At 49.5% G+C, this 26476-nt stretch overlaps 1 protein-coding gene across 1 annotated transcript in view; it reads left to right on the forward strand.

Moving 5' to 3' along the window:
- Positions 1-26476, forward strand: part of TBXAS1 (thromboxane A synthase 1) — a 152736-nt gene that overhangs the window by 124379 nt on the left and 1881 nt on the right. Inside the window, exons 10-12 of the mRNA XM_007466614.1 lie at positions 18983-19074; positions 23490-23627; positions 25557-25719. Of these exons, the coding sequence (XP_007466676.1) occupies positions 18983-19074; positions 23490-23627; positions 25557-25719 (393 nt within the window). The remainder of the gene's footprint in view (positions 1-18982; positions 19075-23489; positions 23628-25556; positions 25720-26476) is intronic.

The following is a 26476-nucleotide window of genomic DNA, read 5'->3' on the forward strand; positions in this document are numbered from 1 at the left end:
CCCCCTGCCGATGCGGGGGAGGCGGGTTCGTGCCCCGGTCCAGGAAGATCCCCCATGCCACGGAGCAGCTGAAAAAAAAAAAAAAAAAAAAGTCCACACATACTGAGTGAGACGTCAGAGTGCTTGGCCCAGAAGGCTGACCGACAGCTCTGATGACCCCGGCCAGAGGCATTTTCTTTTGACTGCATTTCACTTTTTTTCAACTCGTCTGGCCATTATTCTTACAGGAACCCTCAGGACCAAAGGCTCCTTCCCCGACTACATACATATAAAGCCTCACCCTGTGTTTCCCAGCTTCATTCGCCATAAATCAGTTTTCAGGGCCTCTGAGCCTAAAACAGTCACCTAATTATAACACACATGTTTGATTATGACACGATCCTCCCACTAAGATTAATCATCAGAAAGGTAACCCACAGGGATATTAAGAGCTTTCTGAAATGTGTTCCAGACGTTTTTACTTTAAATCTGTATCATTGTTGCCATATTTTTAATTTATCTTTTATAAAAGCCACTGGGAAAATAAGTAATCTGAGGGGTCCCAAAGATTGGAGCAAGCTGACCAGGCCACACTTGCCTTGACCTAAGAGATTCTGTGGGTCACAGGCCCTCTTGGAGCTCAGAGGGCAGCGGCACTCATAAAGGAATGGTGTTTTTTCATCAGGCGGTTTTTCTCAATTTTACAAAATTCAACTCCCAAACCAGTAAACCCAACCCTACCTAGCATTAGTCTAAGTTTTTGGAAAGGACTCTCTTGTCTTCACTGGGGCAGCACCCACAGCATCCTGTGAGCTAGGCCGAGCAAACAGATATCGGCACGACTTCTGTGGAAGGCGATGGTTCCATGTGGGGTTAACAGGCCTTGAGAAGATCCCGAGGGCGCCCCTCCTTTTGCTGGAGTTTAAGTCCATTTCCTCCTGCCAAGCCCTTGGCAGAAATTAAGAGCAGCTTGGCACCATGCTATTTTCAGTAAACTTTGCAAATATACTCACTGATCTGAGACCAGGACCCTCAGGGGTGGCCCACTTTGGCCCATTGTTCTTTGAGAAGAATCCAGAGCCAGCTGGGGGCAGCGAGAGCAGGCGGGTCAGCAGCCTGGGCCGGGGAGCCACCACCCCAAATTCAACTCCAAAGACTATAGGGCAGAGCAGTGGCTGCCTGTGGGCCCAGCGCCTCCCCAGATGCTTAGGGACATTAAAGGACAAGGACAACAATAAGGCAGAGAGTCCCCAAACCTAACACATGAGAGCAGGTGCCACAGAATTCTCTGCTGCTTCCTCTCCCTTCCTGGGAGCCTCGGGGTGAGACTGGGCCTGGCCAGCTGGAGCACCGGGCTGGCACCCCGGGGGGACCGTGAGGTCTCTGCGTGGCCCCCTCCCCATCTCTCTGGTCTGGGTTTAGGGACATTCAGGACGCACCCAGGTCCTCCCTCTTGCTGGATTCTCCCAGCCGGCCCCTCACGTGCTTCTGCCCGGGTTTATGTCCCGCCTTATGAAGCATCCGCCCCTGTTCCCCTGCCGCACCTACACATCCCCGAGGGAACTGCTGAATGAGGAAGGGAAAAGCCCTCCTTTCCTGTTTGTCTTTACTTGGCCTTGTCACGGCCTCTGGAATTGAGGAGACGGGTCCCTCGATGGGCCCTATGAGCCCCTATTTCTGCCAGGCTCCACCCTCTCTCTGCCTACTGACCTTACACACAAACCCTTCCGAGCCTCAGTTTTCTCATATGTAAAATAAAAACTCAGTGAGATGATCCGGTGAAACTCACCCCGGGCCGCCCCACAGAACTGGGACAGTAGCACTCGGCGTAGCTGTGTAACTTCACCGCCTGGAGAGACAGTGCTGGTCTGCTCTCTGCCCCTGCCCCACGCCGGGATCGCCCTCCCTCCCCGACCTTGTCCCCACTTCCCCGCCCCTCACTCAGGGCCTCGGCTCTGGGGGAGACAGAGACCAGCTGCAAGGGCAGCAGCTGGCGTCTGGGGACGGGGCTGGGCTCTGTCCCGGCGCGCCTTCTCCTCTTTCATAAACGCACGCGTGGGTCCGGCATTTACAGGCAGATACACCAGCTCCAGCAATGAGAGCCACCAGCAGCCTGGCCTCCTGGGGGAAGTGGCAGCCGGCCTCCCAGACCCGTCTTCTGTGCGGCGGCCCCTGGCCCTCGTGTCCTCCAGGGAGGCCAGCCTCCTTTGTCTGTTGGGAGGCCATCCCACCACCCCTGGTCCTGACCCCTGGGGTGCAGGGTTCTGAGGCTCTCAGCCCTTGAGCTCCTGAGGGCCCGACATCACCCCATCATGGTCAGGAAATAGGGCCCCCCAGACAGACCTTGCCCAGCTCAGCTGTGCCCACCCTCTCAGGGCTGCTTCTCTGTCCCCCGGGTGCTGCCACAAGTCCCCCCACCTGGTCCATGGCTGTGGACTTGGCCCCAGGCTCTCTGCACCTGTGATACTGCAAAAATCCCTCCAGCCAGCTGGTCCCGCCTCCCTCAGGGTCTCCTTGCGCGACACTATCACCTCTGGTACCTGGAGGGACCCCAGTCTGTCCCCACCTTAAGGTTAAGTCCTTTTGAGAAGCCTCACTCCTGTGCAGGGGGAAATGCAGTCAGGCTGGGAGGCTGATGGAGGCCGTCTGACACAAGCAGCAGACACGGAAGACAAAAGAAACAAATGATTCCTTAAGATCCACAGCCAAAACAAATTGCCCTAATTAACACGTGCCACTGCAACCATCTATGGGCTGAGATGCGGTTGGCGTGAGGCAGAGGCATAAACCACAGAGAGCACGCACTCCAATAAAACGGCAGTAAATGGTGCGGCTGTGAGGGAACTCGTTTCAGTTTTGTTCCAAAACCTTGTTTAAGTGCTTTTATTGTTTGTGTGAAAGAACACAAATGCTTTTTGAAAGCTGCTTCAGCATAAGCCTCACCTTCCCTGGGAAGTCTTTCCAATCCCCCCAACCCCACCCCGGGCAGATGGGGTCCCACGATGGCCCCTCCAAGCTCCCAGGGTACCCACACTTCCCTCCATCAGAGTCTCAGCAGCGGGGTGTCCCCTGGCCTCTCTGCTTCTGGGGACCGAGAACTGCCCATCTCCACCCCACCCCTAGGACCATGTTGGGCACACAGCAGGCATTAGGTGATGGCCAGCCCAGCAGAATGATTGTCAAGGCATGGAAGGGGTAGTTTGTAAACATCAAGGGGACCCCAGATGTTGCTTAGGGGACCCTTGTAGGACAGGGGAAATTCTTGAATGGAAGGAATCTTATTAGCAAGCTCCCAAAAATAAATAAATACTAAAAAAGAAAGCATAAAGGTAGGAACACATTAAACAGAACCTTTTTTCATGGGAGGGCGGGTGGGGAGTAGTGACTTGTCCTCATGTGGCCACAGTCACCCTTTTGGGATTTGTTCCACGTTAAAAGAACAGCCCAATAGCAGAGGTAAGAAAACCAAAAACGGATAAGGAACGTTAGGCCCAGGGTGGGGGCTGGGTGGAAGCCCCCCGGGGCTGGGCAGCTCTGTCCAGATGAGCAGCTGCCTGCTGAAGGGGGCGCTCCTAACTGAAGCCTTTGTTGGATGCTTGGAGGGAAGGAGAGGGGCTTGGGCTGGGAGAACTCCTTCCATTCCAGTTCATTCCATGAGACCCTCCCCATTCCATGAGGATTGAAGCTTGCAGGTCTCATTTCAGGGAGGCCTCCCGGTGACCTTCTCTCCCTCCCTGCAGGCTTGATGGGGCACACGAGGGAAGGAGGATGGCATGCAGTAGACGTTATCTCTCCCCACGCCCACCCCACAGAGCTGAGCCTTCCACATCCGTAATATGATAAGGGGGCAGGATATGCCAGACCCCTCCTGAGAGGCCTGGTGGGGACCACCTGCAGGCCAGCTGGCAGGAGCCCGGCCGTCTGTCCTTGGCAGCCCCCTTCACCTGGGGCCCCAGCCTGCACCCGGCAGACCAGAGGCTGAGGCTTGAATGCCGCATCTCAGCAACTCTGAACGGCAATCAGCCCGCAAGGCCCTGAGGCACATGCCAGCTGTGATTTCCTCCCACCCACAATTTAAAGGAAAAAAAAAATTTCCTTCCCAAGAACCTCATTCTTATTTATCCAAACCTACTCCAACAGCTCCCAGAGAAAGGGAAGGATGCTTTTTTGTGTACCCAGGGCCACAACAGTGGGGAGACTCATGTTAGCTATTACTCTGTGGCCCATTTTTATTCACTTTGCCACTGTTGAGGTCACTCTTGGCAAGGAAGCCTTTTCACTAAAAGCCACCAGCTGCAGAAAAGGGGACAAGGCTAAAAGTGCCTCGGGTGGAAGAGGTGAGGAAGAGGTAGGAGGTGGCCCTCAGACAAACCCCAGCTGTCCCAGGGCCTGGTTGTGTGGCCTTGGGCAAGCCACCTGAGCTCCAGAAACCCCGTCTCCTCCTGGGCAAAGTGGGCTCTTGTGAGGACCCGACAAGATGATGGGGAGGTGCTCAGCTCGGTTCCTGACAGATGGAAGAGTTGAGGTGGGTCTCCAAGGACCAGCCGCCTCTCAGCTGTAGCCCCTGCTGCATCTTCTAGGGTTTATCTTCCAGTTTCTTCCTCCTCTGATGACAGGAGTGGGGACTTCTCACCAACAGCTCCCCCAAGGCGGCCCCCACTAAATTCTTAATTCTCATCGGCACAACTGTTTCCATCTCTCCTGGGATGACTCCAGGCTTACAGCTTCTGCTCACAGTGTCACGTGTGTCCCAAAGCAGAAGAGTTACAAACCAAACTTCCTAAGAAAACCCCCTATATGACACTTACGAGGAATCCTCACTACAGCCCTCAAGGTGTGGTTTCTCCCCATTTTACAGATGAGCAAACTGAATGTCGGCATGGCTTTAATAACTTGCTCAGTGTCTTCCAGCTAGACCTGATCAATTCCACATCTCCACTCTTCCCTGTTTACAATTCTGCCCGCCAGTCATGAAATTCAAAATCTCAGGAGTTCATTATTTAAAAAAGAGTAAATTGCTCTCTAGACTTCTTTTATAACTTCAAAACGTACTCTTAACTAGAGTTGGGTTTATTTTAAAACTGAGCTGGGTTAATGGATCTTTCAAAGCGTGATAAGTGAGGGGGTACTTCCCTGGCAGTCCAGTGGTTAAGACTTGGTGTTTTCACTGCCAAAGGCCCGGGTTCAATCCCTGGTCAGGGAACTAAGATCTCGTAAGCCACGTGGCATGGCCAAAAAGAAGAAAACAATTAAGTGAGAATTTCTGTATGGGCAAAAGTGAGGGCAGATCACCTCACCTCTCTGGGCTGTGGCTGTTCAACAGAACAATGCGAAGGTTAAACTCATGTCACTTCCAAGTCTCTGATCTCTCCCAGTCATGTGCCAGCTGAGAGCACTGGGCGACCGACTCTCCTTTCCCCTAAACTGGCCAACAGATATACCTCACTTCCTGCATTTGTTACAATCTGGTACCAAACGCCACTTAAAGCCTCTGGATATCGTTCTTGGGAAAGGAGATTTTTTTTCTATTTCTTTTTTTTTTGGCTCAGGCCTAGCCCTCCCCGCTTACATCCTGAGCTGTAAAAATGGACTGAGCAGGCAACAGAGAATTTAAAATAAGCTGGGGGGAAAAAAAAAAGTCCTGCTACAATAAATCGCATCACAGTGGCGATCTCTATCTAACCAGAAAATTCGCAGCCCAGACAATGGCTCATTTATTTCCAACAATATTCAGTACAACAGAATTCCAGGCCAACGAAAGGATTTCTACAGGTCCTTGGAGCTGGCTGTAAAGGGGTATAACCTACATAGAAAAGAGAGCTGTTCAATTACAGATTCCCAGGCGTGAGGGAGACCTTTGTAAAAAAAATTGTAAGGTGGTCTGCTGAAAATGTGGCGTCTTCCCCGGGGAGCATCTCACCTCCTGGCAATGCAAGGCCGAAGCACCAGGCCCTGCCTGGGAAGGGCGTTCAGGTGAACATCTGGGTCGACATGGCTGCTGGTGGGATGCCGAGCAGAGCCCACTACCCGAGGCCCTCAGATGATACATTTTATAAACATCCGGGCAGGCAGCCTCGCAACACTCCTGGGCTTTACAAATACATTTGGATTCCATGGTCAGTGAGACTATATTCTGAGCATAGGCGGGAAAAAGGCGGCAGGAAACAGGAGGGCAGGGAGGGGTCTGGAAGCAGCCTTCTAAATTTAACATGCAGTTGCTTTTAGGCCAAGTGGATGAAAAATAAATTCCAGTGCTTAAAGCTCTTATCTTTGTTTACCATTTCCCCAAACAGTAAGTGACCTGGACTATGGCTTTTAGACTGAATTATCAACCAAGATGCACACAGGAATGAGGGATGGGATGCTGGGGGCTGGGCCAGGGGGATAAATAGAGCAAGCTGACCGCTGGCTCTCCACCTTCACGTGATATTTCCTCAGCCTGGCAGAGTGACGGGGATCTGATGTCACAGGCTGTCCCTGGGTGGGCCAGGGCGCAGTCATAATGCATCAGACCACCCCAGACATGGAAGGCACCATGGAGTCATCCACCTCCTGTTGATGAGGGATCCATAAATATCCTACCGCAACCTTTTCAGATGCTCAATAACAGCTTTTGAAAATCTCTAGTGGGCATGAGGCTTGCCTGCTTGATTGTTACATTCTAGTCATTTGAAAATTCTTCCGTATGTCCAGTCAAAATCTTTCTCTCTGGGACTTACTGTTGGGCCTGACTCCATCCTCAGCATCTACATCCTTTTCCTTTGTCACATGCCTGCCACTCAGACAGGTGACAATGCCCTCATTTCTCCCCTTCGTTTGCTCTGTTCTCCTGAATTCATTCAGTGTGACTCACAGAAGCATATCAGTCCCGCCTCACTCCCTCCCTCTAGCTCCATCCCTGTCTCCCTGCCCATCCCTTGACACCATGGATGCTGGCTTTGGCCTCACTTCCCTCCTCCAGTTGACCGACGCAATGGCCTTTCCTGTCCCTCTGCCACCTTCCCCCAGGCAGCCCTCACGGTTCCGTGCTCAGCTCTGTGCTTTCCTCTCCTACCTCCATCCCAGAGCACTCGCGCATCTCTGTGGGCTGAACTGGACGCCAGCCCCTGCTGGGGCCCCCGGCACCGGCCTGCCAAAGCCGAGCTCCTCCTGCAGGAGGGCAGCCTTACCCAGGTCGGTCCTGTCTCCGTCTTTCTTCCAGCCCCCCAGGGATAAAATCTGGAAATCGCTTTTAGGTCTTCATTCCCTGACCCCTTATATCCAGGGATTCACTCGCCAGTGAGTCATCCTTTCTACCAATGACTCTGGCTATTACTCAGAATTACCTTGGGAGCTTTTACAACCATACTAATTCCTGTGCCCAGTCCAGACCAATTAAAACGGAATATTTCTAAGTGGGGCCCAAGCATCAGCAGGGAGCAGCCTAAAGGGAGACTCACGGCTTGCACTGCTCCCCTCTTTCAACCGCTTTTCCCGTTCTGACAGCTGACAGTGTCATCAGAGCTCATCACTTTTGCCTGGACTCCTGCTGTCATCTCCTGTTTTATTGCCCTATCCCCCCAACTCTTCCAAATATCCCTCCATGTCAATATCAGATCACAAAATACCATTTTCAGTATGTTACCTCTACTCATCAAAAACCTTCAGTGGCAGGCTTCCCTGGTGGAGCACTGGTTGAGAGTCCACCTGCCGATGCAGGGGACACGCGTTCGTGCCCCGGTCCGGTAAGATCCCACATGCCGCGGATCGGCTGGGCCCGTGAGCCGTGGCCGCTGAGCCTGCGCATCCAGAGGCTGTGCTCCGCAATGGGAGAGGCTACAACAGTAAGAGGCCCGCGTACCGCAAAAAGAAAAAGAAACACCTTCAGTGGCTCCCTCTTACCAAAATAACAAATCTTTGAACAAGTAGATGGTTTCCCGAACACATAATAAGTTGTAGGTATGGGACTGTATCTTATCGCCCCTTTCCCTTTTTTCCTCTCCCCCAACACTCGGCTAAGTGCCTGTCAGGTACTTGACGTCTGTCTGAGGAGTGAACAAAAAATATTTATCTGCAAATTAATTCCATACACCCTTTCCCCAGCGCAGAAAACAGGCTGGGGGCTTTAACTATCATTTACTTAGGGGCTTATTTCTTTAAACATCACATGTAATCAACTGTGGACGATCCATGCTACTGGAGAGAACCAAATCCTAAATATTACAAGACAGCAGATAATTCAAAAACTCGAACGTAGTTGATTTGGGAACGTGTTTTATGCTTATGAGGGCTTATGTCTGGTAACTGAGACAATTTTAAAATTAGGTAATTAGATGTGTCTTATTTGTTCCTATCACCATCCCCCCGCCCCGCACCATACACACTATAGGAATACATAACACAGTTCCCAAAATAATACACTATTTTTTCTCTCAACCTTTTCCTGAAATAGAGATGGTGGTTACATTCCAGCACACTGGAGGGGGCAGACAGAGGGAAGAAGGGAGGAACCCACAGTGACAGTAAATAGAGGGGACAGGGGTGTCAACGAGCTGCCTTTCAACTAATTCACTGTTAAAATTTAGGCAGTACACACACCAGTTTGTAAACTGTTCACAGTATCTACTAAACCTGACCACACACATCCCCTGTGACCCAGCAATTCCACTCCTAGGTACATACCCAACAGAAACATGACTTACGTTCACTGAAAGCCATATACAAGAATGTCCCGCTTTATTTATAATGGCCCCCAAACTGGGGACAAGGCAAATGTCCATCCACAGCTGGAAGGATGAACAGATGTGGAATGGACACACTGCAACTCACACCACACCACCGATGAGTCTCAAAGACACAGCAGTGAACACAAGAAAGCAGGTGCAAAAGCCATTGTACTGGATGTTCCATTTACATAAAGCTTTTTAAAAGGCAAGATAACCTCTTGTGTTAGAAGTCAGGATAATGGTTACCTTTGGGGGGCTATGACTGGAAGGGGTCATGGGGGCACTTCTGAGGACTGGAAATATTTTGCGTCTTGATCTGGATGCTGGTGACACAGGTGTACTTTGTGAAAATTCACTGAGCGCTACGCTTTTGTTTGTGTTCTATTTTTCTGTGTGCATGTTAGCATGTTATTCTTCCAGAAAATGTACAGAGGAAAGTAAGGGAGGAATGAAGGGAGGGGAGAGGAGAGATAAAAGGAGAAAGGGAGGGCAGTTTAGGCAGCAACACATGATGGAAAATCCTTGGAATCTGAAGATCTGGGTTTAGTTTGGACTCTACCAGGTACTAGCTGTGTGACCTTGGACGAGCCACTAACCTCTCTGAGTCTGTTTTCTTCATCTATAAAATAGGCAACAAAAATGCCCTAGCTGCTTCACAGTGCAGTTGTGAGGACCAAATGGCATAAGGGATGTAAAAATCCTTCAGAAGGCAGAACAGTACTGCAGGAAGGGAAGTACCATTGTTATCACAGATCTCTGCAGACAGGAATTCCTCCTGCAGAGGGGTCAGCACCATCAACAAAGCTGAACCCAGGGCCGTTGGCGGGGAGGGCTGACACCGTGGTGTGTGTATGCGGTTTATGTTCTTTCATTACATCTCCTCACCTAATCCCTTAATGGCCTGGGCCTCAGAATACAAAAGCACCTGGAATAATCCCTGTGTTTATGTGATATGGGTTCTGTCTCATTCCTTTGAAAGTGGATATAAATAGATGCCATACACACTCTCCTAATTACCTTTTCTAAGGTGGGGATGCCCATCTACATCTAAATCTGCCACATTCTTTAGACCAGCACACAGGACTGTCTGGGCATTGGCTAAGCAATCCAGCCATGTTGAGAGAAAGGAACCCGCCCCATGCCATCCCTCTCGGGTCGCCCCGCCCCACCCCCTTCCCCCATTGCTTCTTGCTCCAGGCCTGAAACAACTCACTCAGAACATCTATGGATGTCAAAGCTGAAGAGGCAGAGCTGGAAGGACCCCAGCATCCCAGTTTAAGAAGTGGTCTGTGAAGAGCCCAGGCCCGGGGACTGCAGGCTTTTCTCCCGGGTCAGTGGGCAAAAGGGCAAAACGAGAGTTGCCAGGTTTTCCACAGTAGGGTTTCATCTTATAGTCTGTGTTCCCCAGAGAAGGGGTGCAAGTGGAAACCTCGATTTTTCCCGTGGCTGTATTGCCCCCGCTGTCCCTCGGCTGGAGCCCCAAGTCTCACGGGACTGCAAGTTCCCAGCTTCTAGTGGGCAGGTGAGGGCAGGCATGACCCTGCCCACTGCATGCAACACCAAGTCCAGCACGTGCAGGTGAGCACTTAGCAACACCATCTGATGCTGCTAGTTCTTGGGAGGAACAAAACTGAGGCCACCCCCCCACTTCTATTTCCTTTAGGAAAATAAGAAAATATTAATGTTTCTATTAGGTCCCTGAACCTCCAGGAAAAATCTTTTTGAAAGCCATGATATTTTAATTTTCTTTTTCTCATTTAGACTCCATATCAGCACACGCCCAGTGTGAGGTGTACGTGTAGGTGTGAGTGACTCAGTGTGTGTATGTGTGTGTGTCTGTGTGTAACTTGCAGAGAAAATGGCACGCAAAAATCCAAATGCAGCAAAGTGAGATTAATAGGCAAGGGCAATATTTCCTACTTAAAAGTATTTATCAGATTTTTCCATAGAGTTCCCTTAACCATCAGGTTTAGCTGCTGCATTTAAATATGGGTTTATAGAGCCTAAACTAAATGATAGAAAGACTAGGAGACCAAGAAACTTAGAAACAAAATTAGCAGCGACTCTGCGCACTGAAAAATCAAGTAGAGATGAAAACGTCTCCCTGAAAATTAAACAACTGTGGATTGAGAGCATAAACCATAAGGCAAAGGTTCCGTTTGCTTTTTTTGTTTCTATTTTCCCCAATATTTAAGAGTTAGTCAGTATCTCCCAATATTAAATATTATTTTCAACCTTCTAAGAGTACAGTTACTTGTTTTACAGAATCGGTCCCAGCTGGGGTGAATTCTATAGGATTGTATAATTGCTTTCCTCCTTGACACATCCTTACAGGATAGTTTAAAACGTAGAACAGATGATGAAACATGCTCCCTGCCTCCAAATACGTTTAACCAGAAGTACCGTCTGCTTGTCTGGTACCTTAGTTTCCGGAGACCTTTCACCTTTACCATCTCATTGGCTCTGCTCTGAGAGATGGGTGGGGAAACATCATGACCTGGAACTTAGAGACCAGGTGACCTGTTGATGTTGCCTTGGTGACTGGCCCAAGGCCAGGGCCGCTGGGCAATGGATCCAAGACAGAATCCCTGGCAGGACCTGGTGACCACCCCAAGGCCTGGCCCAGGTCAGGGAGAGAGGCTGCACGGGCATCCTCGTTAGGGGGAGAGGCAGATTGATTTTACGGTTCCTCCCAATTCTAATTGTGGGTAACATGGCCTGTGCTACAGGGCTCCCAAGAGGGCCCTAGGTTTTCACATTATCTTTTGGAAACCCAGAAGCTTAAAGTGCTTACTGGCTTGAAACACTCTGCTCAGACCTCCTGAGTCCCCCAACACTCCAGGCCAAGCAGACCCCCTTGGCCCTTACCAGCATAGACAGAGGGCCTGGCATGCTGAGGGTGACAGCACAGGGAGGGCTGGCACAAGGCTCAGCCCCGGCTTCCAGCCTCCCGCCTGCAAGGTCGCGGCCTCTATTTAAACATCTGGGGTGAGCTCACCAGCCTTTTCTTCCAAGGAAAAGCACTTTCTTGACTAAACTTCCCTTTCTTTCCCTTTTTCACTTCAAATAAATTCCACCCCTACCCCCAGGTTTAAGTGTTAGTTTTGCTAGACGGCAAAGAAAAATATGCAGCACGCATACAGCACACCCACCTTTTCCATTTCATTTCTTGACGGCCACGTCCCCCATCAGGCACCATGCCCCCTGCATTCACTCGCATCTGTCCCGGCCCAGGTCGCCCTGCACAGAGGCCTTTCTCTCTCCTGCGCCTGGAGCGCTGCCCTCCATCCTCCAAGATGCCCCAGAACAGCAGCTCTCCCTGTCAGCCAGCCTGACACAACCATTTTTAATTCTTTAACACATGTCAGAGTCTTTACATGGGCTCTTCCACACACTACTGCTATTTCAATTTCTATTTAACACCTTACACACTTTTTTTTAATTTGTATTTTCAAACTTTATTTTTTCAGAATAACAATTAATAGTTATTCCAGTTAAACCAATTTTTTTTAAAGCATGAATAACGTATATATCTTCCACCAAGGAGAAAGTAGTCACTACTACAGATTTAGTTCTACCATACAGGTATCTTTCTTTTTCTTTCTCAAATTACAAGATTACATCATTTTCTTTTTTAGCCTGCCGATGTAGTGGATTACGTTGATTGATTTTTGAAAGAGCCTATCATAGCTAGAAGAAACCTCACTTGGCTATAGCACCTTAACCTTTCATGAAGGAAAACTTTAACCTGTACAAATTGTCAGAATAGCTGAGAACCTGTGTACCCATCACTCAGCTTCAACAGATGGCAGCTATGGCCCCTCCGGTTTCCCCACCCTCCCCCACTGCCATTGTTTAAAAAATCCCAGACATCGTATACATGTCATCTGCAAACATTTCAGTATATATCTCTAAAAGAAAAGGGCTCTTTTCTAAAACTTGACAACCAGGGGCTTCTCTGGTGGCGCAGCGGTTAAGAATCCGCCTGCCGATGCAGGGTTCAGTCCCTGCTCCAGGAAGATACCACATGCCACGGAGCAACTAAGCCCATGTGTCACAGCTATTGAGCCTGCGTTCTAGAGCCCACGAGCCACAGCTACTGAGCCCACAAGCCACAACTACTGAGCCCACAAGCCACAACTACTGAAGCCTGCGCGCCTAGAGCCCGTGATCTGCAACAAGAGAAGCCACCGCAGTGAGACCGCGCACCGCAAAGAAGAGTAGCCCCCGCTCGCTGCAACTAGAGAAAGCCCGCGCACAGCAATGAAGACCCAATGCAGCCAAAAATAAATTTTAAAACTTTCTTAATGCTTTAAGAAAAGCAAAACAAAACAAAACATGACCACCATACTATCCTCACGCTAAAAACCGAATGGACCATAATTTCCTAAGTGCACCAAATATCCACTCAGGGTCCAAGGTCCCATGATTGCGTTATAATTTTGTTTTTAGATTGGGTTTGTTTGAACCAGCACCCAAACAAACCCAGCTACTTTTCACTGGCCTTTCTTATTCATCATAAATATCCCCGTTTAGACATCACTTCCTCCTGGCAGCTTCCCCGATCCCAAATGCTGGGATGTGTGTCCCTCGTCTGCTCTCCCACAGCACCTGTGCTCACCACTCTATAACCTGCAGCCCTGGTTTGCATCCTGAGACGGACTGTAACCTATCCGAGGACACGTCGGTGCTAGCACAGTGCCTGGTCAACAGCAGGCACCAGCTCTGCAGGTGAATGAATAAGTAACAAATGAGTTCCCGCACAGGACTGCTTCTCGTGCCCCCGCCAAAGCCCCTTCTGTAACATGACCCACGTTCAGTACAATGACTTGCTCAGAAGTCTGTTTCCCTGCAGAGCAGAGACTTACTCATCCTGGGATCCCAAACACCCAGCCCCGCACCTGATACCAGTGGGTGTTCCCTGAGGGGTTGGCTTTTCTACTCCACATTCTATCTGTGTGACTTTGAGCTCACAGCCTTTCCTCTCTGGGTCTCACGTTGCTCATCTCTATAATGAAGAATTTGGATTCAAGATTTCCAAGGTCCTTTTGGGTTCAGTTTTGTGATTCTGAGCAGCAGCCCAGCCTCGCAGGGAGTCTCCATTTGCCATACGCTTGCTGCCCTCTGCTGGCAGGATTGGTGCAGGACCCCCCCCATCCTGGATTTTCCTGAAAGAACTATAGGCGGGCAAAAACAGGTCCCCAGGGGCCAACTAGGTGCAAAAACAGGTCCCCCAGGGCCAACTGGTGCAAAAACACGTCCCCCGGGGCCAACTAGGTGCAAAAACAGGTCCCCAGGGGCCAACTGGTGCAAAAACAGGGCCCCAGGGGCCAACTGGTGCAAAAACAGGTCCCCAGGGGCCAACTGGTGTAAAAACAGGTCCCCAGGGGCTAACTGGTGCGTGAGTGAGTGGGGGCTTGAATTGCATTGCCTCACCTGGATCTGGTTAAAACGTAGAGGCCTGAGCCTTCCCTGACCCCATCCGTCCACGCCTCCAGCAGAGAGGATCACTGGGGCAAGTCAGACAGACAGACTTATGCAGTGGTGTCACGCCCTTGGCTGCACAGAACTAGTACCCAGGCCCCCACCTTAGACCAACAATCAAACCCCTGGGGGGCAGGGCTCAAGCATCCTTACATATTAAAAGCCACCTGGTCACTTCTAATATTCGACCACATCAAGAACTGCTGGACCAGCACGCTGATGTTGACATGTGTATCTTGAGCCCAAAGCTAAGAAGTGGTGAAAAGCTCATCCGGGGAAAATAAATGAAGACCTGACTTTATAATACAAATTTCCCTTGGCCTAGCTTTAAAAGTTCCCTTTCAAGTACTGACAGCTTCCCAGCCAACTTTGTTTGAGGGACCAATACCATTGACTCATTAGGGTTGCTACTCCCAGATCTGGTTTCTTTTTCTTTTTGAGATATATTGATAGTTGTATATTTTGGTGCACAGTACCACTGTCTTGTTTTGTTTACATTTCTGCATTTGTTAAGACTCCTTTGGTTGCAGATAACAGAATTCAGCTGTCACTAAGTTAGGTCAAAAATGGGAACTTAGGGCTTCCCTGGTGGTGCAGTGGTTGAGAATCTGCCTGCCAGTGCAGGGGACACGGGTTCGAGCCCTGGTCTGGGAAGATCCCACATGCCGCAGAGCAACTGGGCCCGTGAGCCACAACTACTGAGCCTGCAAGTCTGGAGCCTGTGCTCCGCAACAAGAGAGGCCACAACAGTGAGAGGCCTGCGCACCGCGATGAAGAGTGGCCCCCGCTCGCCGCAACTAGAGAAAGGCCTCGCACAGAAACGAAGACCCAAAACACCCAAAAATAAATAAATTTATTTTAAAAAATAAATAAATAAAGGGAATGTATTGGAAGAGTACTGAGATGCCACCCACAGGGCTACTTGCCAGGAGCAGATGGCAATCAGGACACCAGGAAACGGTCTCTGTCTTTTGCCTCTGCTTCTCCACACATCTAACTCACTGCTTCTTTCTCACGGCAAACGTGTTTTCTGCTCATTAATCCACAAGGCAGAACATGGCCACCAACAGATCATAACTCACCCGTGTTCAGCTTCCACCTGCTGGAGAAAAACTCCTTTCTCCTCTGTCTCAGGTCCAAATGTCCAGGCTGGTGCCCTCATATCAGAGGCCCACTCTTGGTCCAATCAACCGTGGCCTGTAGGGCTGACTATATAATTTGTCGGACCTGAGGCAAAATGAAAAAAGCAGGGGAAAGTGCCATTAACAGTACATATAGGGACTTCCCTGGTGGCGCAGCGCTTAAGAATCTGCCTGCCAATGCAGAGGACACGGGTTCGAGCCCTGGTCCGGGAAGATCCCACATGCCGCGGAGCAACTAAGCCCATGCGCCACAACTACTGAGCCTGTGCTCTAGAGCCAGCGAGCCACAACTACTGAGCCCATGTGCCACAACTACTGAAGTCTGCACGCCTAGAGCCTGTGCTCCGCAACAAGAGAAGCCACCACAATGAGAAGCCTGCGCGCTGCAACAAAGAGCAGCCGCCGCTTGCCGCAACTAGAGAAAGCCCGCATACAGCAACAAAGACCCAACACAGCCAAAAATAAATAAATAAATAAATTTATAAAAAAACAACGGTACATATAAAAGTTCTTCCTATCTTCTTTCATCTCTCAAATTATCACAGTGGTTTTTAAATTTTCTATTTAATACCAGTCTAAGTAAAGAAAACTCTAAATTTTACATTATTAGCATGAATTTTACCACTCATCTCTGGATCATGCAACGCCACAGTTTTAAATGTTAAGATCAGAGAATTTAATGTACATGCAGAATCACTGAATTACATAATTTGTATTTCGTGACTCACGGGACAGGAGAGACAAAGACAAACCAAACTATTGATGACTGGAAGGAGGATGAGAGGGTGCTCCAGGCTTCCCCAAGGGGGCTCGCCCTGCGGAGTGGGGACACGGGGTGGGCTGGGAGAGCCCTGCCCTCTCTGGCCAGCCGCCAGACCCATGAATCCTGGGGCAGTGTTTAGGGAAGCGGAGCCAGGCGGCCCCCCTTCCCACAGGCCCAGCCCCCAACCCACAGTAGGCTGTGACTCTCAGAGATCTTTAAACCTCTGTGCCAGGACACGTGTTGTACCTGGACCAAGGGTGGGCAGAGGCTTGCCTGGGCCGACACAGCCATGGTGCTGCCAGCCCGGGGCAGGGACGGTTGACATGTGCCCACTCCGAGATGCTTCAGGGTGAATGCACCCCATTCCTACCCTCTCTGTGCCTGAGCCCAGGCCCCTGACAGGGGAGGCGGGCAACAGTGGTCAAGGGGCAAAGCAGAGACGGGTGGCCGGGCTGGGCCCCAGGCACAGGAGTAAGACAGCAGGCAGCTGAGAACCCATCCTGGGGAGGCGGCCAAAGTGGGACCACTCGTGGGCGAGGCTCCAAGCCCCCAGCGCTTGCTCCATGGTCCCCTCAGACTCTACTCCCAAAACACAAAGATAATGACGATTAAGAATCTCCAGATGGCAACCCACAGAGCATTAACCCCCAAGCACAGGGCCCCTCTCCTTGGCCACGTGTTTATCGGGCCCGCCCTCATGGCCTGGGTTGGAGGTGGAAGTGTAGGGTTGAGAGATAACCTTCTAAAGAAACAGTTCCCAGAAATGAAGATGGAGAACGTTGGAAAAGCCAACTGTTTTCATTTTTGCCCTTCAAATTCATAAACATTAGACTGCACATGTTCTCTGCAACTGGACTTTTTTTACTCAGTATTTTATGCACATTATTAATGGCCACACTACATTGATGGCTAGACTCTAATAGATTAGCTAAGATATTTACCAGAGACGTCAAGCCTCCACGTGTCCTGGCCCCATCACTCTCCCCTCTGCCCCTCCTGTCCCCGCATAAAATACTGTGTATTTTATGCACATCACTAATGGCCACTGGAATAGAGCCTACGCAGGGCAGCCCTGTGGCAGCTACTGCAGGGCCTGCAAGATGGACTTGCCCCCAAGTGCTGCCCCCTGCTGTCCTGAGAGGGGAGGACAGAAGCAAGCTGACCTCCCAAACTGAAGACTCCTCTTTGATTAACATTAACTGACTTAGAAAGATGAGGCTGTCACCTATCAGGCAGGTAACTTCACTCAAGCTCTGTTGGGAGTGGGGAGAGAGGACGGGAGTATCTGGGGGAAATCCTTCCTTGCGGAAACTAGCAGAGCAGCTAATAAGCGTCTATAACCCCACCCTAACTCATCCCACTCGCATACGAGCCCACATCCAGCTTCTCAGTTCACCAACACCTCCTCCTCAGGCCATGGGGTGAGGGCCAGAGGGCGACAGGGTCGCCTCAGTGGAAGTCGTCAAGGGGATGCTAGGGTTCCCCAACACGGAGTTGTGCTGGAGTTGTGCTTTTCCACACCTTCCTCCCTAGCAGATGCTGGTAAATCAACATTTACCAGCTCTTTACAATCTGATGAGTGAAAACCAAAGCTCATGGTTTTAATTTGTATTTTTCATCATGGCAACTCATATTTGTTCTGTCTTTTGCCTCCTTATTTCCTTTGACCACTTTTCTGATGAGTTTCTTTTCTTACTGATTTATTGTAGCCCTTTGGGTTTTTGTTACCATTGATCCTTTCTAGATGTGGTGATTTTTGTTGTTGTTGCTATTTTACTATTGGTCTTTTAACTTTATGATTTGCCCATTACTACCATGTGACAACCTCTCTGAGCCTCAGTTTCATCATCTAAGAGATGGGAGAACAGCTGTTCCATTGGTTTGCTGGAGCATTAAATTAAGTGTCAACAAACATAGTCAATAAACAGGGCCATTCCCGGTGGTCCAGTGGTTAAGACTCCACGCTTCCACTACAGGGGGTGCGGGTTTGATCCCTGGTCAGGGAACTAAGATCCCGCATGCCACGTGGCACGGCCCAAAAATATAAATTAAAAAAAAAGAATTAATAAACAATAATAAGAACAGAAGAGAGTTTTATTTGAGCCAAACTGAGAACTAGCCTGGAAGCCCACTTCCCAGATTTTACTCTGAGAAACTGTTCTGGAGAAGCAGGGTTTTCAGTCCAATTTTATATCTTCTCAGAACAAGGAACATTAAACAGGTCAGGGTTACATTTCTTCAAGGTTAAAAAAAAAAAACCAAAAAACAGACCAGCGCGTACACAGCACATCAACATGGCCTTGGCACCTGGGAAGGGAGACTTATCATTGAAGAAGCATCCCAGGAAGAGAGGCATTTAATCTCTATTTTTAACATGGACATTCTTTACTTCTGGTCAGTGTGCCCTTTCCTTTAATAATTAAAGCAGATGTACAATGTATGTTCGGTAAGCCACAAACAGGCTATTTTAGTTAGCATAAAATTCAAGTTAACTCACGTATAAGCCAGATTGGCTTTCCTATATCTCAATATGTAAAAATTTCTTTCCTCATAAGGGAGTGTGTACAATATGTAGCCTGCCAGATCTTCAGCTCTCAATAAACGCTAGCAGTGCAGCTGCTGCCATTGCTTTATTACAAACTTCTCTGACACTCAAAGGCCCCGCAGTCCCAGGCCTGGCCTGTCCATCTTCAGTGACGGACAGCACTGTGAAACAAGCACAACAGAATATGCAAAATATTCTGTAGAGTGCTAATCTAACGCAATTCGCATAGTATCACTTTTCATCTTGCGGGTTTCCATTTAAGTCTTTGCAAACATTGGAGCTGGGACTCTAAAGTTAGCGGAAAAGACAGAACACCGTGTGACTCGGTCTAACTCAACATTCTTTGTCACCACCCCTCCATCAGCCGGCCCCTGAGTACTGCAGCCTCCAGAAAGGCCTGCCCTACCTGGACATGGTGATTGCAGAGACCTTGAGGATGTACCCACCGGCTTTCAGGTAAGCCTCTACCCCAGGGCCCCTGCACCCCAGGACCCCTTCAGCATCACTGTTTGGAGTCCTTGTTAGTCCTCAGTCTGTCACCACATGGGTTATGAAGAATGCTGGACCCAAGCTCCTGGAGGTCGAGGTCTGAAACTTGGGTTTTTTAATCCCCTGGGGCACTGGACGCCATGCCTGACATAGGGTCACCATAGCAATAAATGTCCGGCCTATATTCCTATATGTTAACCATGTTTTCAAAGCATCATTGGTCTTCTCTTAACATGACCTTCCTCCCCAACCCAAGCCGATCTCTTTGACCTCCTAGCCCTTAGATGGCTTTTGCTGTTCCCCTGGTCTCTTCATTCATTCATTCACCAACTATTTATTGAGCATCTGCTCTGTGCCCCACACTGGGAAATCGGCCAAAACAGATAAAATGCCAGCCCTTGGAGTTGGTGTTCCAGGGGGAACTTCCAAGGCCTGGGACGCTCCTTCTTAATTCTCCAGCACTCCACACCCGTGCCATCCTCAGAGCTCCGGTCCAAGACTCGCCAGTCCAGGAAACCTAGCCAGCCTCACCCGTTCCCTGCCTCTTCTCCCCCAGCACTTTGCACGCTAACTCTACTTCCTATTATATTTTTGGATAATTCTCAGCTGCTCTGCAACATTTCACCAGTGTGCAGTCATCCAGTCACACCAACCTGTAAGTGCCTTGAGAGCAGGAATCAGGTCTTCTGCTTCTTTCAAGTTCCCCCAAAACAAGATGTTACCGAACCAGGCTGGCTCACCTCACGCACAGCAAGCCAAGGGCTGAGATGCTGAGGTTGTCAGCAGAGAAGAGATACATTCACAAGGCAGCCAAGCGTGGGGACAGGAGAACAAACCTCAGATCTGCCTCCCCGATGGCAAGGGGCGCTGGGTATTTATGGGATAAAGCTGCGGCGTGGTGGGCCCTGGGAGCATGGGAAAAGGTAATGATTGGAGATAAGAAAAAGGTGAGGCAATCGTAGTTCTGCGCAGGTGCAGCTAAGCTACAGGCTTCTCCACGGGACCCAAGTTCAGAAAACATCTGCGTTAGTGCGTTCCGAGGATGGAGTTTTGGGCCCTCTGACGTCAAGAGGTCACCAAGCGAACACTCGCGCATGCCCAGTTGGAGGGTCGGTGGTCTTAATCAGTCTTAACTGGCTCAGGCTCCAACTAGACACAGCTGACTCCAAGCTCCTGAAAAACAACTTGGGCAAACATCTTATTGTTTAAGCTACGTGACGCTTGCAGGACACGCAGCTTTTTCTGTAGCAACAATTAAAGCGAGCTTGATCAATGAAGGCAAGTTTAATGGGTCTAACTGATGAGTACTCTTGGTTTCAGAGGCATCCCATGGAGCACAGGGGTCTTCACCTAGGTCCCCAGGCCCTTAGAGAGTGAAACATTGCCAGATTTCAGGTTCTAGAAACAGAAGCGACACAAAGCATTTAACTGTATATCATAAATTCCACTCTGCATCTCTATGAAGTAAAGTACCACACAAACCATATGGAGATAACTTTTGCCATTTTAAAAAGAGAAAATGTGGATGATTTGTAGGTATCTCAAAATTATATTCCAAACCGAAAATATCATAGAGAGTGTGGTTGTAGATATTGTCCAAAATGTTCAGACCCAGAGCCAATATAGAGAATTCCTGGGGTGTGAGTCAAATCACATCATCCTCAAGGACAGACACATGGTTTCAGTCTCCTGGTCTGGGAGCAGACAAGAAATGCCAGGGCTCGCCTCATTGCTCTCCTGACGCCAGCATTAAGACCTGATTCCACAGGCCTTCCCCGACTTCTTTAGGAGCCTCAGAGCAAACTGTCATCCAATCTTCATTTTTGAATGATTTATACCAGCTTCCTTCCAAGGGAACTGTGGGCAGCTGCTATACACGTGAAATTCAAAATAAGACATTCAGTGATAAAACAGAACAAAGGCTGTTTAAAGGAAAGAATCCTTTACAGGACCCCAGAGATGGCAATAACTGGGGTCAGGCTTGGTGGCTGAGACTCCTGGCAGAGAGGGAAACCAGCTGAGTTGAACAGTCATATTCTCTAGTGGGAGGAAAGTGTGTAAATTGATCAAAGACACATCATTTCCTGGATCTAAACTCAATCAAGAATTCACCACCTGAGACCTGGTATAGATGACATGTTGAGAGACAAAGTCAGCAGTCTCTTCAACACCAAAATTCTGCAGTCAATTCTCCTTCTGACCCTTTATAAACAGCAAAGTGTAAAAGGAAGTCAGTGAAGGCATTGCTCTGGGGAACCAGGATGCTCATGATCTGAGAATATCTGGAGGGCAGGACAGGACAGAACAGGACAGAAACCAGAGTATCTGGATGAGTTCGTTAAAATTCCCAATAAAAATATAGAGCCAGTTCTCCATAATGACAGAGCGAGTCTAGACATAAAGTCAAGACAGTCTCGGTCCTGCCCTTAGTTTACTGTGTGATCTTGAGTAAGTTCCAGACTGTTCTGGGCTTCTGTTTCCTGTGTGTTCAGAGGGCACACAACACCTGCTCTGCCTACCCCAGAAATGCTGGGAGAATCAGTGGGACAGTAGATGTAGAAACGCAGTACCCCTGCAGGCAGTGTGCCGTGTAAGGTATGAAGTAAAGAACAAGAAGCACAGAGCTTAGAGTTGAATGGCCTGACCCCATCTGGCTCCAGTCTCGGGCAAGCCACACTCTCCCTTCCCCATACCTACTCCACTGGTGTTTTTCATCATATCACTCTGCTGACTTCTGTTATCAAACAACAGAAGTGAGAGAGGCAAGTCATCATTATTCTCATCCAGACAAGAGGCCAATTCGCTTTGGCCCTGGGCATAGGATTTGGGGGTGAACATAGTGACAGTGAGAATTTTATTTTATATTTTATTTTACTTTATTATTTTATTTTTTTTAAGATTTTTTTTTTGATGTGGACCATTTTTAAAGTCTTTAGTGAATTTGTCATAATACTGCTTCCGTTTTATGTTTTGGTTTTTTGGCCATGAGGCATGTGTGATCTTAGCTCCCCGACCAGGGATCGAACCCACACCCTGTGCACTGGAAGGCAAAGTCTTAACCATGGACCACCAGGGAAATCCCATTACTTTATTAATTTTTAAAAATATGTATTTATTTGGTTGCACCAGGTCTTAGTTGCGGCAGGCAGGCTCCTTAGCTGTGGCATGCGAACTCTTAGTTGTGGCATGCCTGTGGGATCTAGTTCCCTGACCAGGGTTCGAACCTGGGTCCCCTGCATTGGGAGCACGGAATCTTAACCACTGCGCCACCAGGGAAGTCCCTACTTTATTACTTTAATCTTAGAAAAATGCTTGGCTTTTCCCAAACACTGACACACCTGACACCTTTATCCATAAAAAACTCAACATGGCCTTTGTGGAAAACATAACAATTCTCACTGAAGTGTTATTAATGTCAATCCAGGAATCCAGGCAGTATAATTCAGCAGATTTTTCTGGCTTTGTGTGCAGTCTAGCCAGACAGGAGGCCCAACCACTTACAGATGGGAAGCCCCCATCTTCCGGCTTTTAGGGGGTCTTGCATCCAGGTCCAAGCTATTTCTGGTAAAGATGAAAAAGAAGAAAGTCAAAGTATATCCTTATTTGATTGCTCAGAGCTGAGGTTGCGCACATCAGAGCCCCCTGCCCACTCTGATTTGAGTTAAGAGTGTTTTGTGACTAGCCCCAAGCACAGAATAATTGCATTAGTAGCTTTGGATCTGAATGGGTGTCTCACAGCCCTGGCCTTTCACGTTCCTGATATATTAAAGGCTCATAATAGAGTGATGAATGCTGCAAGGAGCTTCTGGTACTCTTAATTTCTTTTATAAGGAGGAACAGGGTATAACAGTAATTAGTATAATAACTGTCTTTCCTCTGAGATATCTAGGGAAGCCGAGTCCTGCAACCTGAAAAGCCATCCTAGACTGTTTGTAATTTTTAAAATAATTATTTATATTTACCAAAGTGCTACGCTTCTACTTAAAAACAAAAAACCTAAGAAATACAGAATCCAAAGAAAAAACTGGCACCCCTGGTACCCCGCCAACCTCCACCCCAGCCCCACCCCTTAGAGGAGGTGATGGTAGCAGTTTAGGTATTCTTCCATAGACTTCATGTTCGTATGCAAACATATGCAGTCTAGCCTTTTAAAACAAAACATAAATGGGATTATAACAGGTCCAGAGCAGCATAGGGTTAATGGCCCAAGAAGGGATGGGATGGGGGGGTGGGTCACTATCCCGGCCACCCCGGGAAGAAGGCAGACCCTCCTGTCCCCCAGCCTCATCCCACACTGCAGACCTTTGCCCCAGCATGGCCGCCCTGGAGCTCCCCACTCTCTGCTCTGCCTCAAGGCGGGGGTGACCCATGTGTCCCCGCAGGTTCACACGGGAGGCGGCACAGGACTGCGAGGTGCTGGGGCAGCACATCCCCGCAGGTGCCGTGCTGGAGATGGCCGTGGGCGCCCTGCACCATGACCCCGAGCACTGGCCGCGCCCGGAGACCTTCGACCCTGAGAGGTGAGTACTGTCCCCTTCAAACAGGCGCTGGGGGACGTGAGTGTGGGGGGATTGGAGGCGCCTGCCAGGAGACACAGATTTAGTAAAGTCCCCCAAAAGTCAAAAGTCATGGCAGTGAGACATTTTTTAGGCATAATTTCTAAAGGAAATAATTGTACCATTTTTAAAAGCCCAAAACATAATCCAGAGGTTTAGCATTTCCACAGCACTGCATACAGGTAACAAGACAATTTTTTAAAATAAATTTATTTATTTTATTTATATTTATTTTTGGCTGCATTGGGTCTTCGTTGCTGCGCACGGGCTTTCTCTAGTTGTGGTGAGCGGGTCCTACTCTTCGGTGCAGTGCAAAGGCTTCTCTCATTGTAGTGGCTTCTCTTGTTGCGGAGCACAGGCTCTAGGGGCGCAGGCTTCAGTAGTTGTGGCACACGGGCTCAGTAGCTGTGGCTCGCGGGCTCTAGAGTGCAGGCTCAGTAGTTGTGGTGCACGGGCTTTGTTGCTCTGTGGCATGTGGGATCTTCCCAGACCAGGACTCGAACCCGTGTCCCCTGCATCGGCAGGCGGATTCTTAACCACGGTACCACCAGGGAAGCCCAACAAGGCAATTTCAAATGGGTGTCCACTATTTGTTCCAAGAAACAAGGACACATTTCAGGAATGCATTAGGAAGTAGCAGAATGTTGTTTCCTTTTTTAAAACTTAATGCCTGTTCCAATACAAGAGCGTCAACAATTTCTCCAGGAATTCATGAGAACCAGCTACCCTAACATGGTAGACCTGGATCCTCTCTCCTGTCCCCTGCATGGATTTGGTCCATTGTCTAGATTTCATTTCTAGGCTCCCAATTTAAAGTGTCTGAGCAGGCATCTACAGCCCCTCCTCATCAGAGTCGGCGGATATCGCTTCCTGGCAAATGGGGGGGCTAGCCAGCCTGCAGCTCTGTTCCCACTGTTAGTGGCTCCAGCTTCCTGTTAGTGCGGCCCCAACTCTACAACCTGGTCCCTGGGAAACCATGGGCAGTGGGACCCAGAAAAATAACATTCTGCTGCCCAGCAGCTCCTGGAATTATGGTAAATATCAAGAAACATAAACAGCAGCTGCAAGGCTTACAGCACCACCTTTGAAAACAAAAAGTGCATTAATATGATGTTGAAAAGGTGGGTCAAGGGCTTCTTGGGCCCATAAAGTCCAGAGGTAGTAATAAGTGAGCTGGCTATTACAGAACAGTGGTTGTCACGTAGCGTTACTGTCACAGAACACACGTGGCAAATGCTGTCATTTGGTAGCAGATATGGCAATTCATTCTGAAGAAGAGCTTCCAGTGGGTCAAATACTGCCACCCCCAGTGGTTCAAGTTGCAGTGTTTAAACCAGAAAGGTGAGTGTGGGCAGGGACACAGCTGCCCGGCATGGCATCAAGAGACAAACTGGCAGGACATGGCCTCCAGAGGTGTCTGGTGCCCAGGGACTCTGCTTAGGAAGGGGATGCCGGCCAGCCAGTGTCACCCTCTGGCCACTGGGGAAGTTGGAGCCATGGGTGAAGCGAGAGCTGTGGTTTCTTTGAGACTTTCATCCTGGATTCTAGTGAGCCTGCAAGCTCATTAACAACACAGTGAATTCATCAGGAGAGGCAGAGAGGGCACTGCTGACGATCCAGGTGATTCTATTAATTCAGCGGTGCCTTTAGGGCTTTGCAGGACAGGAGGAGGGGAGCCGGACTGGAGCACATGGATGAGTGGCCACCAGCTCCAAAGCCTTAGGGACTGACCGGTCCAGGAAAAAACAGGATCCTGTAGACCGAGGTGGGGTTTAGGCCTCACGTGGGGGGAGCGTGGCCTCAGATGATGGGGTCCCTCAGCCAGAGCCAGTGGCTGAAGCCCCAGGAAGGGAGGTGGTGACCCGGGCCAACGCTGACCGTGCTGCCCCGTAGGTTCACAGCCGAGGCCCGGCAGCGCCAGCGGCCCTTCACGTACCTGCCGTTCGGGGCAGGTCCCCGGAGCTGCCTCGGGGTGAGACTGGGGCTCTTGGAGGTCAAGCTGACGCTGCTCCATGTCCTGCGCAAGTTCCAGTTCGAAGCCTGTCCTGAGACTCAGGTGAGCCCTGCTGCTCCGGGCGCAAGGGGTGCCCACCCCAGTTCCCTGATGCCTGCGGTGGCTTCCCGGCTCTGCGTGAGCTGGGGCGAGTTCCTTAAGCTCTCTGGGTCTCAGTTCCTTATCTGTAAAAAGGGGGACCATAACAGTCACCCCTCCTCCCTCTTCTTGTGGGGTGAGGATTGAGTCAATCATAAATGCTCAGATAAGCTCCTGGCACATAACCCGAGTCTGTGTTATCTATTATCATTCTTGTCCTCTGTACAGCAAGGCTGGGCCTCACCATGCTGTAGCTCTCCCCTCTTCAGCAAAGAGAACCCAGTAACCCTGCAGAGTAAAGTATGATTCCCATTCTTCAGATGAGGAGCTAAAATAAAGCTCAGAGAGGTTAAGTAACTTGCCTGACGTCACACAGTTGGACTGCACACTCTTTGAGATCAGGGACCAAAAGACTGTCCTATTCATTGTTGGAGGCTCCAGCACCCAGCTTCAGGCCAGGCATGTGGCAGGTGCCCACTCAGTCATTCAACAAACACTGATGAACAAAGGAATGAATCGCCGGAGAGTGAAGAAATTGAGGTTTAAACCAGATCTCACTCACTCTCAAGCCCTCCCTCTTTCCTCTACATGTAGCAGCCTCTCTGCACAGTATCAGCTGCTCCCCACACAACCCGAACAGTGCTCTCCTCTGTGCCTATTCACAACCCCTCAGCACGGCTGCAGACCTGGACAGGAGGGAGGAAGGGGACAGATAATAAGG

Source organism: Lipotes vexillifer, unplaced genomic scaffold (genome assembly GCF_000442215.2).
Source record: "Lipotes vexillifer unplaced genomic scaffold, Lipotes_vexillifer_v1.1 scaffold71, whole genome shotgun sequence".
NCBI lineage: Eukaryota > Metazoa > Chordata > Mammalia > Artiodactyla > Lipotidae > Lipotes > Lipotes vexillifer.